Raw genomic sequence first — 18830 nt, 5'->3', positions numbered from 1 at the left:
CCCCGAGAGGGACGGAGGAATCAAACCCGGGTCAGCCACATGCAAGGCAAATGCCCTACCTGCTGTGCTAAAACTCATCAATAAAAAAAGATGATCCTTGGAACCATGAAGAGAGGACACTTGCCTGGCACACCACCAACCTGGGTTCAATTCCTCGCACCTGCTATGTGCCCCACACACAGACCCCAGCCCACCAAGACTAATCCCTGAGCACAGCGCAAGTACTAAGCCCTGAGCACAGCTGTGCAGCCTGAAACCAAACAAAACAGAAAATGATCCTCATCATCACGTGTGCCTTAAATTCACTCATTGCCGTGCCTGGCGCACCTCTACAAGAGACGGAAGACTCGTAATATCAGAAAGCCAAGTTCAAACTCTTGATCCCACCAGTCCATTGAAGTGCATCTCTGCTCTCCCTGGCTCCAGCTCTCTCACCATTTCATAGAATGACATGGCATTTAATTGGGGGCATATTTATACCAGTTTTTCTTTCATAAATCCTGAGCAGCAGCTATTGCAGACAGGTATCAATTATAATACCCTGTGTGCCTAATGCTCTTCTGATGCATTATATACATAATCTCATAGAATTGTTACAAAGACTTGAGAAGCGGAAACTCTCATAATCCCCATTTTGCAGATGAGTAAAACCAATAAAGCAACTGAACCAAGGTGGCTCAGACAAAGCTAGGATTCACTAACTTGGCCAGTTACTTAATTAGATTGACAGATCTGTATAATTCCCTTGAAAATCATTCATTTGTCACTGGCCTGTCTCATCAAAATCTACAGGGCTCAAATTTCATTCCCTCAATTCACCTGCTAAAGATCCCAAAGCAAATAAGTCATTTCCAGAAACCCCTGTGTTTATTGGAGGAGAGTACTTACACTTCCACCGGATTCTCCAAAAATCAATTTTCCCTTTACTCAGCAGCATGAGTGAGGGCAGAAGAAACCTCAAGAACCAACAGCTTCCTCACAGACGTTTTTCATTTAAAATGCCCATTTTAAGATATATCCTGAAAGAACTCTGATGCCAGAGTTGTCCAGCCTCCATCACATGAAATAATTCTGGCAGCTTCCTTACAAATTGACCAATTGAGAAAATGAAGGGCTGATGTTTAATGCTGTCCAGTGATTTTTCACACTCTCTATTCACTGCTTTTGCACACACATAAAGTAAAAGATCACTAGTTTGTTTTTGTTTTGAAATAAAAGCAGCTGGTGGAAAGAATAGTGGAAATAATAGAACTAGCTGCTTTTATTGTGCTTTGGTTTTGGCTTTTTGGATCACTCCAGAGATGCTCAGGGATTACTCCTGGCTCTGCACTCAGGAATTATTTCTGCAGTGCTTGAGGAACCATATGGGATGCTGGGGATCAAACTCAGGTCAGCTTTGTGCAAGGCAAATTCTACCCACTACACTATCGCTCTGGCCCCATAGAATAAGTTTTGATGAGAATGTTTCAGACAACTTGGCTTCTGCCTAAGCACACTTGAAATCACCGCGATGCTTCACCACATCTGCCCAGGAGAGAGCATTAGACACAGTGGTCAACTGATACTTGTTCAAGCAAGCATAATTTGCAGCAAGAAAGCCCTTTTCCTAAAACAACCAACTCAAAGTCATTACTAGGCAACAAAGCCATGTTCATCTTCAACATCACAGTAAGCTCATATAAACTCTGCTGCCCTCTACATAACTTGTGCATTGGTTTCAGAACCACTACAGCAAAAATGAGGGAGCCTGCTTCTCCTGGATCAACCCTAGATCCAATATGGTTTCTGATTCAAGAACACTAGATTTGTAGATTTTACCTCAAGTTATCTGAAAGCGGGCAAATATCTTGGACCTCCCAAACATAACTTTTCTGCCCTAAGATATCTGACCTCTAGAACACATCTTACACACATCTTACTTTAAGTTGTAAGTATTTTGATGGCCAACAACTTCAGAAAGAATACATTTTGCTTCTATTTTTAAATATGGACTTCAAACACCGTAACAATTTTTGAATTCCTTGAAGGATGATATTAACCTTGGACATCAGATCTCTTAAGAGGGGGCAATCAATGTACAATTTCTGGGAAGAATGTGCAATGACCTCAATGTCTTCTGAACTATCTGTCCTATAATTGTTTTTAAAACACCTATCCAGAGCAAAGAAGATAGAGCAAAGGACTGGAACACATGCTTTGTACAAAGTAGGTCCCCAACACCACATGGTGCCCTCTGAGCATTTGCAGAAGTAAGCACTGACCACTACAGGATATGGTCCCTGGGGAAGGGGTAGTCTCCATTCTTTTTGGCCTCATACAAGACTACCATGTTCAGCAGCTAGTAGGACTGAGGTCCTGCCTTCTAAGAACAAACAGTCTAATTAGATTCCTAATCGTATACAAGGAATGCAGGAGAATACAACATGTAGTATTAGGTCACATAGTAGAATCAGAATAAAGGAATCACTTCCTCAAATCTTCCATCTGTCCATGAGCAAAGCTGTCCATTTTATTCAATATATATTAAGTTAGGCTTTCATGGTTTGGGATTTTTTTTTTGTCTTTTTTTTTGGGGGGGGGAAGGAGGGAGGGTGCACACATTGGTGTTCAAGACTTATTAATGTGGTATGGGCACAGCACATGCAAACTAAGATCTCGGGCCAGAAAGATGGCTCAGCATGCTGAGAGCACGTAGGAAACAAAGTTCAATCCCCAGGATTGCATGATCTTCCAAGCGCAAAGCTGAGAGTAGGCCTCCAGCACTGCCAGGAAAGAAAAATAAAAGGCCACTGGAGGCCCCAAACACAATTTAAAAGGGCTAGAATGCATGCTTTGCATCTAAAGTCCTCACTTTGAAATCCAGTACTGCATGGCTCCCAAACACTGTCGAGCAAAGCCTGGGTGGTACCACATAGGTGTCTACAAATCTGATGAACTATTCAAGCAGCAAGTGCTTGTCTGCAAAGGGGTTCAGCTTTATGAACCATGCTGGTAAAAATAAAAATTATTTCATCAGCCAACAATCAATGCCATAATCCAAACATACACATGTGCATTTTACACACAAATAACCTGGGTCGTGAAAGACCTCAAAACAGGCAACCGCAACAAAATTCGTTCCTCAAGTAGCAATCTAGCAATCACCTATCCTCAGGTGGCAAATGCCACCAGGGACCAGTTGTGCATTGTAAATAACCACTGTGGGTCAGGTGAGCGCCCATCTCAAGGGGCTGCCACTATTTATTTCACCTGATTATTGTCAGGCAAGAATACAGGCCCTTGGTTAAAAAAAAAAAACACCAGACCCAGTTTTTCAAAAGTATTCAGACTTTCTATTAACCCACTGTATATATATATAAGAATCTCCCAGGGGTCTGCAGCTACTTGGTTACATGCCTTTCCTCTGCCCTTACCTTACTAACACCAAATACACACTGCAAGAACTCTGCATTCCCTTGTCAGATGGCAGGGATGCTCCAATGTCTGATTTTCAATCAACGTTTTTCTAATTTTTAATTCAGTGTTTTTCTTTTAAACACGGGATGGTCAAACAAAGCATGTGCTGGCCAGATGTAATCCCCAGACCTCCAAATAACCCAAATAGCAGCTTTTCTCTATTTTTTTTTTCAAAATGAGACACCAGATCCAGAACTAGCTTTATGTTTTGTTTCTTGACAAAGAATCTTGCCGCCACTACCTCAGCCATAAATAACATGAACCAAGTCTTAAAAGGCTGTACACAGCTACAATGGGAGAGCAAAGCTCCACTCTTTGCCTGAACTCCAGGAGAAAAATGGTTTAAGGTGTAAAAACAAAAACAGCTATCGGCATTCCTTTAGCCAAGATCTACTCACTACCCAGTTTGCAGCTCCCTCCGGATATTCTTAGCAAGGTTTGCAAGATAATCAAAGGGTTCGAGACAGCGCCTCGGGAAGCAAACTCTCAGAGGAAAGTTAACAAGTACATCTCAGAAATCACAACCCGAAACGCACTGGGCATTTGACTGCCCAGCCAGAAACCCGCAATTACTGAAACTCCACAAGAATTTCAGACACCATTTAGTTAAGAGTAAAGAAAACAACCCCAAAGAAACTGGGGATCTTGCCCAGATCACACAGCTGGCTTGGCTGGCTCTCATGGCTAGTTCTCAACACCAGAGGACAAGTCAGAATACAAAGCACCTCTTGCCAAGTACAACTCCCTCAGACCTTTTCCTGCAATCATGAGTCAGAGCTACACTTAAGTGATACACGGGATACTAATAATACCTCGTTATTATAATGGAGCCATATTCAAAGGCCCAAAATAACAGCCCTCATGTTATAAGCTAAATCAATTTACATCACTTTGAAGGAGTCAAAAAAAAAAAAAACTCAATACAAATTCTCTCTATGCAGTTATTATCAGCTAATTCAGAAGTAAAGTTAATTTGCTAAAAGGTCATCCCTTGACTGTAACCAAATAAAAATCCTATACTAATTGCTTTACTTCCTTATTTAATTGTAGCAAATGCGAGGACAACGTTACTTCACCCAGTGTTTATAGTCCTCACTTACATGGGAAGAGGAGGGTGAAATACAAAAAAAAAAAAAGCTGGATCTTTTCATTGGCCTTCCAGTACAATTATGAAAAACAGCTTTCAAACAAAGAGCAACAAGTCAAATTGAAAATAATCCCTCACTGATTAGTACAAATTATAGACTGGAGACACTACAAGCGTAGACTTGGTCATGTGACACCCTCTTTCAGCTTTAAGTCCCTCCCTGGAAAGTGGAGGCATTCATACTTTCTTCTTGCAGGGAGGATTAAGAGGCATTATTAAAATCTAGGCAAAGTGCCTAGGCAAATGGCAAGTACTTGGTGTGAGTGGGCCGTTAAAACCATTGTCCCATGGCTACTTACCCAAGGCAACAGTGCTGGAAGCAAAAATGTCAACCCCAGGGACTAGAGCAATAGTACAGCAGGGTAGAGTACTTGCCTTGCAGGCAACTGACTCAAGTCTGATCCCCAGCATCCCACTATAGTCCCTGAATCAGCTGGGACTAAGACCTGAGCACCACTGTCTGTGGCTCTCCTCCCTCTCCCAGTGTCAATCCTGGCCTCTGGTTCTCCGTGTGGTTTACACAAGTTGTATAAATGTGACTCTCAGACACACCCTGCCCAAGGCACAAGTCTTCAAGAGACATTAGATGTTTTGTCCAAGACAGACAAGTTACCCCATAACTGAGCCAAGATACTAGAAGCTCAGAAGCTCTCAGCTCCCCTATTCATAGGACTGAAACACTTGGGGAAAGTGGAATTATTTTTGTTAATGAATAAAAATAATTTACAAATGACCACTGCTTTACACAATATTCTTTTGGTGATTCTTAACTAATTTACTCATTTAACTTTTAAGAAGTCAGTGATAGAGACAAAAAAGAAAAGTGCCTGCCACAGAGGCCAGCTGGGGGATTGGATTGGGAGTGGGGTTGGCAGGAGGGATACCGGGATATGGGTGTTTGAACATTATATGACTGAAACCTGATCATGAAAGCTTTGTAACTATCTTATGGTGATTCAATTTTTAAAAAATCAGTAATACTTCCTCATTTATTTAAATCATGTGCTATGCATGGTACGCTGCTTATGCCAAGGTCAGGGAGATGGTTCCAAAGCCAGAGCACAGTTCTTCATGCTGTAGTCCTGGGTTCCATGCCCGACACCAATACAAGTTGCCCTGGGCATCCAGGAGCAAACGCCCAACACAGAGCTTGAATAGCCACTGAGCACAGCCAGGTAAGCTCCCCCAAATCAGAAGACTAAAAAAATTATGTATATGTCTCTTAGCCAAATTTTCCCAGAGTTAGTTTATCTCAGAACATTGTAAAATGTGTGAAAAAAAAAACTGCTATAAGAATTCAAACACCCCTTGGTTTCCTATGATCAGTCTGAATTCCTCAAAAGTATATCCACCACACTATCAATTGACAACTGGCTTCATTCTGGTTAGGAAAATAGTATCGCAGACCCAAAAATAAGACCAGTTGTCCTATTTTCTTGCATGGAAGTGTTACATATTCGATGAACTATGCTTTCATTTCATCTTTTTTAGTTGCTAGATTTCAGCAGCCAACTGTGTCACTTTGCTACAGCCCCAAAATAGCTAAGTCGAGTAGTTTAAAATCACATTTTGTTGTTTGGCCAGAAAACCATCATGCTGGTTTCAGTTTGCAAAAAATTGATTAGAGGGCAGGAGCTCCGCACAGTATGTGGTTCTCATCTGCTTGGTAGGTGTGAATCCATGGCAATACGGAGGCAGGGACATGCGTGTGTTCAAGTGTCACAGAAGTACAAAACAAAAAGCAGAATCCAAATGCTAATGCTCTGGTGACACAAAATTAAAACCCAGAGATGAGGGCCAGAAGATAATGGTTCGGTGGCACTTGCTTTGCAAGTGTGTGGTCCCGAGTTCCATCCTTGGGTGCTGCCAGCATGCACAGACACAACCCAGGCAGCTCTGCCACCTGAGATCCATGATCAACAAGCCAATCTTAGCTAGGCAGGTGTGGGAGCACCATAACTAAATGTGTGCAAGCCCAGATGAGCACCACGGCCAAATATGCCCATACCTCAAACTGATGTGTGACCCAGTGATTGTGCTAGCGCCACAACCAAGCATTTGTGGGACCCCTGGTTGTCAGAATAACACCAATAGAGGGAAGGTGTAGGGTTAACCCCCAAAGTGAAAATAGGATGCCCAAGCTATAATACAACAGGTATTTGGCTGCAAGGCGGCCGACCCAAATTCAACCTCCAGCACCCCAATGGTAACAGAGACCACCAGGTGTGATCCGAGCACAGAGCCAGGAGTAAGCCCTGAACACCACCAGGTGTGATCCCCCCCAAAAAAAAGACAGTAGCAAGGAGGTATATTCTCCTTGGTCACAAGTGTTCAGGCTATTAGAGGAAGGGATCAGTATTCCAGGATGCAAGACCTCGAGACTCTCTACAAAGAACAACATCATACAGAGATCTCATTTTCTTCCACTTACTTTCAATTTTTATTTTTTTGGTGTTTTTTAGTTTCATTATTCTTGTTTTTTAATTTGGGGGCCACAGTGCTCACCCAGCACAATGCTAACCCAGCAATGCTCATGGTTTATTCCTGGATCTCAGGGTTCCCTCCTGGCAGTGCTGGGGACCAAACCCAAGTTTGCAGCGGGCAAGACAAGCATCCTGCCTGCTGTTCTCTCTCTCTGGTCTGGCCCCATTTTAAACTGAAATTTAGAGAGCCCTGCAATATAAGCGAAGAGGTATCTTATACTTCACTTACACATTATCATTTTCTTAAAACTCAAAATGCAGGTAGTTTACTTTTATGCTTATATTTCATATTTTATATTTTACATGAGAAGCCTGGCTTGATATGGATCAAGTCAGGAATAAAAAACCATCATTGGGCCAAAACAATAATAAAAGAGGCAGGGCACTTGCCTTGGGTGTGGTCGACTGCATATGATTCCCCCAAGCACCTCCAGAAGTGATCCCTGAACACGCAGCCGGGAGTAAACCCTGAGCACTGCTGGGTGCATCCAAAAAAACAAACAAAAATCATACACACATTTATATACATTTCCCAAGTGTTTAACCTTTACAACGGTCCTACCCAAATCTCTTTTTTACACATAAAGTTTAAAACGGTTCATTTACCAAGCACTTACTATGATTGTGATATTGTGATTCACAGTAGAAAATTGTGAATTTGGTCCTCATCCTGTTTCTGGCACTGAGTTCCTAAAACTCTAGTGCCTAAGAGAGATGCTTGAGAAGTTCAACTACATTAATGAAGTGACTTTAGGACCCCTCCACGTTAGGCTAGCTGGAGGCGTGATTAGGAGAGAGAATTTTCAGCCCCATCCTTCTGACACAGGGGAATGGGAAGAAAATATCGGTTGCATCAATCCCCAACAATCAAATAAATTCAACAATCAAGCATGGGTAACAAAGTCTCCACTGAACCCTAATGGAAAGGGTTCAGAGAGATCCAGGCTGGGGAACAAGAGGAGCTTTGGGAGGAACGGCACAGCAAGACGGCATGAAAGCACCTCCCCCCCACCCCTCCCCACCCCCGCCCGGGGCCCTCACCCAGTGCGTCTCTTTTCTGGCTGCTCCTGGGTTGTTTCTGTATGATATAAAGCAGTACTGCCCCAAGAAAAATGTTTCTCTGAGCTCTGGGAACCAGAAGTATAGGAAACTTCTGACTGTAGGGGAAGGAAGGATGGTGTTGGAAGCCCCGATCTATAGAGAGTTTAACCAGAAGCAAAGTGGACACCCTGGACTTCTTGCATTTTTCACTGTCACCTATGGTGAGTGGAGACCAGGTTATCTGGTGAGACTGGGTCCAAAACCAATGGAATTTGATGCTATCTCCAGGCTGAATCAGAATCCATGTGACCTCCAGCTGGTGCCTGAGAATTGCTGGGTGGAGTAGGAAGGAAAAGCCACACATGCTGGTTTCAAAATCATAACCATGAACAGAGTGAAGCCTGGACATGAATTCTCATTCAAGCCTTCCAAAGACCTTAGGACTCATAGATTACCTCTACACTATTCACCAACATAAGGAGAACAAGGCGAGCCAAAACGGCTAGACAGTTGTCCAGTGTCACTGTCATCCCGTTGCTCATCGATTTGCTCGAGTGGGCACCAGTAACATCTCTCAATGTGAGACTTATTGTTACTGTTTTTGGCATATCCAATATGCCACAGGTAGCTTGCCAGGCTCTACAGTGCGGGTGCGATACTCTCGGTAGCTTGCCGGGCTCTCCGAGAGGGGCGGAGGAATCGAACACGGGTCAGCCACGTGAAAGGCGAATGCCCCACTGCTGTGCTATAGCTCCAGCTCGGTTGTCCTAGTTCCAGAGACCCCATTTCATGAGCATCATTATATCCTGCACAATCTTCCACAGCTACCAAATTTAGGATGAAAGTTAAAAGTAACAAGTTTTGGGATTCTAAAAACATGTCTTTGCTCTATGCTAGATTTCATTTGTTTGTTCAGGACTAGAGAAATAGTATAGCAGGTAGGGAGCTTGCCTTGCACATGGACAACCTGGGTTGGATACCCAGCATCCTATATGGCCCCCAAGCACCACCAGGAGTAATTTGTGAGTGCAGAGCCAGGAGTAACCCCTGAGCATCACCGGGAGTGGCCCCCAAACAAAAAACAAAACAAAATATGCAGCAAGAAGTTTGGCAAATGGTTGGCAAAACCAAAATTCTCCTTCTATGTGAGAGCTAACCATCATCCCGCAACATCAGTTAATTCCTTTTAGAGAAAAGAAACTGACCTGGAAAATGGTCTGTTAACTGTGAAATTGTGTGTAGTGTGTCTTGCAAGGGATCAAAACCAGAGCCTCACACATGCAAGATTTTACATCCCCAGCCCTGAAAACTTTTCTTTTTCGGCCACGCCCAGCAGTGCTCAGAGGTAGGCTACTCCCAGGCTACACCCACACTGTGAGTGTGGGTGCCCGACCCAGGAGTCAATGTGGCGTAAGGGATTAAACCTGAGCCTCCTACACACTTTCACAGGCAAGAAGCCCACCGAGCTAGTTCTCCACACCCCCACCTAAAATATTTGAGTCTTTTAAATAGTCCTATCCAAGTAGTTATTTAAAAAAAAAAAATGAGCCTTTAAAAACTGGCAAGCCATCTCACACAGTTAAGTAAAACTTGCTGATAAGAAGCAAGAAACTATATAATCCAAGTGCAGTCAAAACTGTAAAACTTTTGATTTGGGGGAGTGGGTTAGTGCCACATCTGGCTGTGCTCCAAGTTTACTCCTGACTCGAGGCTCAGGGATCACTCCTGGCAGAGCTCAAAGGACCATACACAATGCCAGAGATTGAGCCTGGCCAGCCACATACAAGGCAAGTGCCTTACCCCTGTATGATGTCTCAGGCTCAATTTCTGACTTCTTAAAAACTTACTTAAGTGTTGGGGCAGTAAGACAGTTCAAAGAGCACAGCACATGCTTTGTACTCGGAGCCCTGATTCAATCCTGGTACCACAAGGTCCCCTGGGCACCACCAGAACCAGAGTACCAAGCTGGAGTAGCCCCTGCGTACCTCCAGGTTACAGCTCCCAATAATAGAAAAAACTTACTAAAAAAATACTGTTAACCAGAATCCTAACCAACAATCAATTAATACATAGATTTTATGTTATAAGTAGCTCCTATATTCTGAAAGAATAAAGAAAGCAAAAAAAAAAAATTCTTTTTACGCCTTAGGAGAGCTGGAGAGAGATAACTCAACAGGCTGATTTCCCAGCAACACAAGGTCCCCTGAGCACCACTGGGAGCAAATTTCCAAGCACTGCCAGGTGTGACCAGAAGCAATCCCCACCCTCCCAAAACAGTCTTAAGAGAAAACTCTTTTATAGTACTATATTTATCTATTCACTGGTACTGAAAGTTTTGTCATTTTTAAGAAAATCTACATCTGCATGAAGCCATGCAGTTCAAACCCAAATTGTTTAAAGGTCAATGATCTTTTTTTTCTGTCAAAACCCCATCTTGCTATGAAAGATACCAGCCGAGAAGGCCCCTCCAATTATAGGGCTCCACAGGAGACAACAGCACACAGAGCCCTCTAGCTACTTAAAGCAATCTTGCACAGCCATCACCCATAAACCTCACCGTCCTTCCCATGATATGAACAAACCACAAACTGATCAGTTATCTATTTTAATCAGACATTATTCAAAGTGGCATTTACCTATTCTGAGAATTGTTTTTCTCGGGGTGAGGGTGGGGGGTCTTCTTATACTTTGTGGGGCCATGGACCGAACAGTTGGGTTGCATCCCACCCCTGAGATGTTATTTATTTATTTATTTTTGCTTTTTGGGTCACACCTGGCGATGCACAGGGGTTACTCCTGGCTCTGCACTCAGGAATTACTCCTGGCGGTGCTCAGGGGACCATATGGGATGTTGGGAATCGAACCCGGGTCGGCCACGTGCAAGGCAAAATGCCCTACCTGCTGTGCTATCACTCCAGCCCCTGAGATGTTATTTTTAAAAAGACATCATTAGTGAGGGGTGGGAGAGATCACAAAAGGCAGGGAATGTGGTTGTCTTGCACACTTGACACTGGTTCAAAACCTAGCACTACAGGGTTATGACCTAAACACCCCCACCTCCTCCAAATCATGTTCAAAACCTAGCACTACAGGGTTATGACCTAAACACCCCCACCTCCTCCAAATCATAAGTCTTAGAAATTTAAGACAAGAATCGTAGAAGAATGTAGGGGGACATAAAAATAGTTTACAAAACACACCATTTTTGGAGTGAGCCAACAACAAACTTATAAAAAAAAAAAAATTGACCTTCTAAGTACATAAAGCATTGCCCAGATCCTGGGTTTGATTCTTTGCAAGCAATGTGGCCATTCCCATGTCACAGACCCGAAACAGAGGCATCTCAATTTAAATCACTTGCAGATATTTCCGGAAGCCTTAATGTGTGTGTCATTTAGACAACTCAGTGACTGCTGCTGAATTCCACAGGCTCTCACTGCCTGCTGGGGGCAGGCTCTTCTCAGAAGAATGTTTCTCACTTTTCTAAACCCCCTTTACTAAGAGCTCCAGCTTTGTCTAAATGTTAGTTCACCGGTGAGGAGAGCTGAACATGGAAGCCGGGCACATTTCCTTGGCTTCCTTTACATCATGAAATACAGGTTTTGCCTTTGCTTCTACCGAGGCAGAGGCAGATCGTGGTCAACCTGTAACCAAAGTGCATCAAGGGCTTCCTGGAAACGGTGGGAGCACAGAGAACATTTGCAATAACTTCATTCAGATGAGCATCCATTTCTCCCATAAGCTCTGTTTATGCACTGTGACTACATGAAAGGTATGCCCAAGGGTAAAATTATTAACCATAATTTTTAATCTTGTAATTCAAAATGTTGTCTTATTATAATCTTTTTCCTGCCTAGATGCAGTACTGCACTGTCCTGCACTCTAGAAGGAAAACACTAAATGGAAATTCAGATTATCCAAACCCCTCCCCCCCAAAAAAAAAACACTTTTGCCATAAAACAAAGAACACAGCAAAATGCCAGCAACACTAATTTGTTGGGGGTGTTTTTGTTGGAGGGGGGAGCTACACCCTACAGTACTCAGGGTTTACTCTGGATTCAGTGCTGGGAGAGGGTTCAATCGCTTCGGGGACCAAGTGCCAAGCAGTACCTGGCAAAAGTAATTTGCCTTCTTCACCTATGTCAGGCTAATGTAGTGTTAAATACTGTCTGGGTCAAACAGTTTTGGAGAAAATGAAGAAGAGCCTAAGACAGGAGAAGGTCCTTAACAACAACTGCTCTGGGGCACTTTAAATGATCTTATATAAAGGGAAGACCGTGCATTACAACTGGGTACTGCTTTTTAACCCATTATATTACATTAATTTAGGAGTTTTGCAGAATAGAAAGCTTAAAAGAATTGTTCTATTTTGCTTATTAAATGATTAGCATGCCCTATAATGCTTCAGGCAAACATTATAATCTTTTATTCAGTGAAATCGGGTACATAATTAAGGGGAGAGGCTTAGACTCACTATTGGTTCTTTTGCCTATCGTCTTTGTGCCACTGTCAACAGCACCTTCCCTTATTTCCACAAGTCTTGTTATTCCTATTTGTGTTAATAATCTGACTTCATCTGCTCTGTAACATGAATACTGGTTAAAAGAAACATCAAAAATTGTACTCCCTACCTGTGTCAGAGGAACTAAATCAATGATTTTGGTTTCTTTAAGTCACAGCTAGTATTACTTGGGAGACTGCACAGTGCCAGGGACCAAATGCCAGGTCCCCATAGTGCTCCAGCCCTTTGTGCCATCTTTCTGACCCAAGACTCTTCTTCTTTAAACAAGACACAGAAGAGAGAGAGAGTTGGGGGGGACAGAACTGTAGGATTTTTCACTTCTTCTATGAGACTGCTGACTTACAAATATTACTTCCACGTATTCTAATTAGGCCATCAAGGATGCCCACTTTACTAAAGCCTGCACATGCAAATACATGGCGATGGCTTAGAGGGAGATTCACCAGACATCAATCACGGCTCCTGCAATTCTGACACATCTTGCAAGGTACACGGCAGAGCTGCTCCATCTGAAGCGTTTCCAACATCAGCCTCCAAGATGTAATGTAATCACGTTACAAAACATATCAGAATCAAAGAGAAGGGATTCACTCCGTGGGCGGGAAGAGAAAAGAAATCAATAAAAAAAAAAATTAAGTTTCTGCTCAATAGCTTACGAATAAAAAACACATTAAATGCTAACCTGCTCAGGTAACATATGGCATGTCTCCTATTGGAAGCACTAAAACTCAGTGGAGGTATATAGCAAATGCTTAATTAAACTATGTGCAAGATATGCTTTAATGAGGGGGTTGAAGAACATGGAGGAAGTATTAAAAACAGGCGAGGGTGAGGGAGACTGAATTTATCATTGTGGCTTCAGGGAAAGCACAGGAATCCATTTATATTTTTTTTAGTTTCATAAATTTTCTTGCAAGGGTATTTTTTAAAGATGTAGGAAAGATGGAACTGTGTCCTGTGTCATGGGTGCTAACATTCTGCTTTGGAAAGTGGAAATCTCACTTAAAACATGATTCAACACCTGCCCTACTACTGATCTGCTGGGAAAACTCATGCCAGGATGAGACTTGACACTTCACAGCTCCTTGTACCCCAACCTAAACTCCAGTGCAACCTAAAAGTCCGCGTCCTTCTGAAAGGAAACAAAATTACAAGAGCTTCTGGTCAAGAACTGGAGTCCTTCTGAAAGGAAACAAAATTACAAGAACTCACAAAGAGAACTGTAATCCAATACCAGAAGCATTGTTACCTTTCAGACCAACCAGATAAACGCTTCCGGAGCTGGTGGCAACTTATGAAAGTTGGGGGGGGGTCCCCAAACAAACTGCAACTCCCAGTTTAATGCTAGTTAGGAGTGGCAGGCTGGGGCGCCTCTTCTCACCAAGGTGCATTTGAAGCAATCCTTGAGCCTGGAAGTCCCGTCACAGAGGCACCCACCTTACTCCAACTGTTGCCCTAGAGCCAAGAGGGGACCCAGGCCGCCAACAGAGGTGGCCGATTCCCGACACGCAGCTCGGAGGCGCCCCCTGAGGTCCAGCGGCGTCGCAGCACCTTAGGAAAACGGAAAACCAGCGTCTCTGCCGCTCTGACATTTTAACTTTGCCTGGTTCCAAAGGCTGCGGCAGTCTCCAGCGCCACTTTTCCCAGCCCAAAGCGCTCTGTCCTGCGCCTCTCCCGGTCTCCTCTGCCCCTTTCGACACCCGCAGCTCTGGGTCGCGGGAATGGGCCCGTTTACCTCGTGAGGGCACCAAATGACAATGTGCAAGAGACAGAAATTGTCCAAGCCTCACGAAGGCGGCATCCCTGGCAGTCCCATTGTGGGTTCCTCAGACACCAGGAAAAAGAAAATCACGGCTGGTCCACTGACTGCAGACCCCAGCGTTTGGAGCAGGGGGTGGGAGGTGTGATTCAAAACTCCTCTGCGTGCAAAGGCTGCCTCTCAAGCCCCCCCTCCACACGTCCCCCATTAAAGTACAACCCTTTCAATGCTCAGCCCCAGGATGCACACCTGAGCCTACTCAGCTGGCAAGTCCATGGCGAGGCAGCAAAGTCCGCAAGAGACAGATGATTAACGCCAATAGTGAACCATGTTCTTGTAAAGAGAAAAGCGCGTGTTTAAGGAGAGAAGTCCATGCCACCCCCACGCCCCAGTGGCGGCTGGACACTGGGCATATGCCAGGCCTCTGGGTGAGAGTGGACACACATCCTTGCTCCACATCGGGGGGTGGCTTAGCAAGGAGCTCCATGTGGTCCCCAAGACTGGGGGCAGGAAGATGCACAGAAGGTAAAGGGGTGCCTAAGGGGGCAGTGGGGGCGTGCTTTGTGCTTCTCACTGCCCCTCAAGGCCATCCCAGCGCCTGTGAAGAGGACACTCGTTATCAAGTCCCCATGTGGGTACCCAGGTGCAGCAAGAGCTCCTGCGCCCTGCTGGGGGGATGGGGGGGACACACGGTGGAGCTGGGGGATCCCGCTGCACCAAAATCCTGTGGCTAGGCGGCAGCGGTGGCCAGAGAGAAGAAATCTCGGAGCATGTCCCCTTGCCTGGGTTCAAATAACCCCCAGCTCCGGATATGCAGGAGCTGGCGGAGGAAGAGGCTAAAATAACCGGGATCTCTCTTGTCCTTAGGGATAAAAAGCAAATCGTCCCCTTCTCTTTCACCCCTTCCCCGGGTTAGTTAGGGCAGAGGACGTGGCCTCCACCCTCGCAGAGGGGGGGGGGGGCAGACAGCGTCCAGGGAGCTCAGGACAGCAGCAGCGGGAGGTCTCCTTAGAAAGGATCTTGGAGGCTGCTGGCCCGACCCTCCCCGTGGACAGAGATGAAGGGAGGACACTAGCGGAGGGCTGGAGCGAAGGGTCTCTGAGTCTCGCACACCAATCGTGCGGTCATTTATTATTGTCATCACTGGCCAATATTGTTCCTGGCAAACCTGGCCAGAGAGGCGCCGTCTGGATCCGCCAGCCACGAACTGCCTGTAAAAGGGCACAGATGAAGGTGGGCAGAGCGAGTGAGCCAGGATGAAATCTGCCTGGGCGCTTGGAACGACCCTGCCGCCGGCCACTCTCCACCCCTCGGCCCGACCCAGCGGAGCAAAGCTGCAGGGTAAAAGTGGGGGATCGGGTCGAGGGGAGATGCAGCTGTTCCGGTATCGTCCGCACCCGGGTCCCCGGGGCCGGGGAAGCTGCCCGCTTGCCTCGCGCCGGCACCCCAGCGCTGCCGGTGCCCCGGCCGCCAAGACTAGAACGCAGGCTGCTCCTAACATCCCGTCCTTTGAGCCAGCCTCCAGCTTCACAGCCCAGCAGCAGCCTCTTCCAAAGGTCGGGGACCGGCAAGGCAATCTTCCCCCGTGGAGTTCCTTCAACCCCCGCTTGAACCAGAGGCGCAGCCGGGACTTCCCCCAAGAGGCATCCTCCCCACGGCTGGTCTCCCCAACCTCCCGCAGAGCTCGTCTCTACGGATCCACAAAGGATCAGAAGAGTGAAAACCCTTTTCTCCCGGCTCTAGCTCCCTAGACCCCCCTCACAGCCGCGCAAGGAGCAGACCCCTCCGGCCCCTTTCCCCGTCCCCCGGCCCCGGCTAGCCCCCCGAGCCCACCCTTTCCAAGCCGAGTCTCGGCGCCGCCAGAGCCAACAGAGCGGATCCCTCTCTCTTTCCCCGGCGCCCGACCCCCCCCCTCCACCCTCTCCGGGGTCCCCGGGACGGGCGCCGAAGAGCTCCGCGCCCCGGCCACAACTCCGCATCCCCCGCGCGCGCCGCTCGGGGCCGCGTCCCCTCGGCGGCCGGCACTCACCGGGGAAGCACACGACATAATGGAGCACGGAACTGGTGATTTTCAGGAACAAAATCCACCAACACGGTTCCAGTAACCTCCGCATGTCCGAAAACGCACATCGAAAAGAGGGGAACGCAGGGGGTGGGTGGGTAAACTTGTTGAATAAGTTCTTGCCTCCGTGCGAGCCTCCGCTTAAGCCCGGGCTCTTCCCCTCCTCGCCCGCGCCACCGGCCCCCCGCGCCCGGCGGCCCGAGTTTCCCCCGGAATCCGGGAAGCCGCCGAGCGCCCCCCGGAAAATCTCAAAAAGTGACCGGGAACGCGGAGGCACGCGGGGGACGATCCTCGGCGAAGAAGGGTGGCTTTCCGCTCCGAAAGGCGCGAGCGCGGCGCCGAGGGCGAAGAGTTCGGCGGCCGGCAGCGATGCCCGGGCTGGGGGCAGGCAGGGACCGCGGGCGGCGGCGCCGGCGAGCGGCCGAGGCTCCCCAAGTTGAGTCGGCAGCGCAGCCCGAGAGCCGGCGGGCGGCGGCGGGGCTGAGCGCGGCGCGGCGTCTCCCGGCTTCAAGCAGGCAGCTCCTTCCAGGGCCCCGGGAAGGAAGGAGGCATGTTTGCGAGCGGGGAAGGGGAGGGGAGAGGCGGGGAGAGCGAGGAGCCCCCCAAAATAGAAACGGCCAGAGGAAAACACAAAGGATCTCAGAGGGACGCTGGGGCGCGGGCGCCTTCAGTCCATGCTCCTGAAAGTTGTGGCTCCGGCGCAGGCTGGGAAGGAATGGGGAGCGCGGGGCTGGAAACTGGCCATGCCTCCATACAGGAAGAAACATGTGAGCATGGATCCTGGCAGAGACTTTAAAGCCGGCGAGCAAGCGAGCGAGCAGGGGGCGCGCGGCGGCGGCGGCGGCGGCGGCGGCGCGCGAGCGGGGCGCGCGGCGGAGGCGAAGGCGGCGGCGGCGCGCGCCCCAGGGCTGCGGACGCCGGGCGCGCGCTCTCCGCGCCCTTAAAGCAGTCGCGCGCAGCTCCCGCCTCCGCGGGCTCCCGCTACCCAGTGGTCCCCTGCTGCGGCCCTGGGAGTCGTGGGGGCTGCTGCGGCTATTTGGGGGTGGGGGTACAGGCCGGGGACGGCTCGGGCCGGGTCTCGGAGGGAGGGAGGAAGGCAGTGCCTTCGGGGACAGTCCGTTTTTTGTGTTTTTTTTTTTTGCCAGATTCCCGTTCTTCGAGCTCTTAAAGACGCCGTGCTTTGCGCGGGCTTGGTAAAGTGTCCCTCGGCCCGCGTTCCTCGCGGATTCCGAACTTGAAGGAACCCTAGATTGAGTCTGATGCACCGAGGAGTGCGGACGGCTGAGTTTTGGTGTTTGGATGGGGTTTTTTTTGTTTGTTTGTTTGTTTTGATTTTTTTTTAAGGGCGAGCGGTTTTCCAGCTCGGTTTCACCACCCTAGCAGCCCCGCGGCAGGCGCGTCCCGCGCCTTCCCAACTCGCGCCCCCTGCCCGTTGCAATCCCCCCTCCCAGAAACAAAGCCGAAGGGTCTTTGCTCTCGGGTAGCAACGGGATTTCACGTTCCTTTCTTCCTCTCTTTGTGTTTTTTTTTTTCTTTTTTTCTTTTCGGGCTTACATTGGCCGAGTCCATGACTCGGGAACGGGGGAGGGGAAGAATATCGATCCTAGCCTTGCAAAATCCAGCCCTTCCCGGACCCACACCCTTTCCCGATGCCACGATGAATTGCTTGGCGGACTTTTCCCAACTCGCAGCTCCCCCGGAGGAGGGAAGGCTCCCAAACTCCGGCCTGATGCAGGGAGGGCGCAGGAAGTGCGCCTCTTAGCCCTGCTGGGTGAAAGCCGCGCCGCCGGTTTCCTGGCAGCTACTTGGGGAGCGGCCGCCTCTTTAGCAATGGGGAGGGGGGAGGGGAAGACCGGGCTTATCTGTGATGTGTTTTGTCCCTGGGCTCTAGGTGAGATCTTTATCGCTTGGATTTCTGAAATGCGCAGGCGTTTTTCCCTCTTCGCTGGTGCTAAAAGTGGGGGAGGCGAGCTTTTGATTAAACGTGTAATTGAGCCAAGGCAATTAGCCATTTGTAATTTTTGCCTAATTTTTCAGCCTCAATTTCAAAGCTATCTCGACCTGTTTTTAACGTGCCCCCGACTGTTCTAACCCCATCCCTACGCACACACAGGGTACCCCACCCACCCATACATCCCAACCGGATGCTCCGTTTTTAAATAATATACAGATGTTCGAGCTCCTCCCGCAAGATGTGATTAGGGAAGCAGTTTCGCACCCACACTTCCCAAAAGCAAAACCTTTGAAAAGTTACATTTGGGATTACAAACTAATAAAATCCAGGAAGTTCCCAGGGAGGGCCCCTGTTCTATCTTTAGCAGAACGGGGGTGAACACCCTCCCCCCAGGGTGAGGAATGAG

At 47.7% G+C, this 18830-nt stretch overlaps 1 protein-coding gene across 3 annotated transcripts in view; it reads right to left on the bottom strand.

Moving 5' to 3' along the window:
- Window positions 1-16816, bottom strand: part of PTPRG (protein tyrosine phosphatase receptor type G) — a 798688-nt gene extending 781872 nt beyond the window's left edge. For all 3 annotated transcript variants that reach the window (XM_004616469.2, XM_055134736.1, XM_055134735.1), the window contains exon 1: window positions 16438-16816. In XM_004616469.2, coding sequence (XP_004616526.1) covers window positions 16438-16522 — 85 coding nt within the window. In that variant the 5' untranslated portion in view covers window positions 16523-16816. The remainder of the gene's footprint in view (window positions 1-16437) is intronic.
- Window positions 16817-18830: the final 2014 nt, after the last annotated feature.

This window comes from Sorex araneus, chromosome 4 (assembly GCF_027595985.1).
Source record: "Sorex araneus isolate mSorAra2 chromosome 4, mSorAra2.pri, whole genome shotgun sequence".
Taxonomy (NCBI): domain Eukaryota; kingdom Metazoa; phylum Chordata; class Mammalia; order Eulipotyphla; family Soricidae; genus Sorex; species Sorex araneus.
The sequence above is the reverse complement of the archived record's forward strand: the minus strand, read 5'-3'. Positions and strand labels throughout refer to the sequence as shown.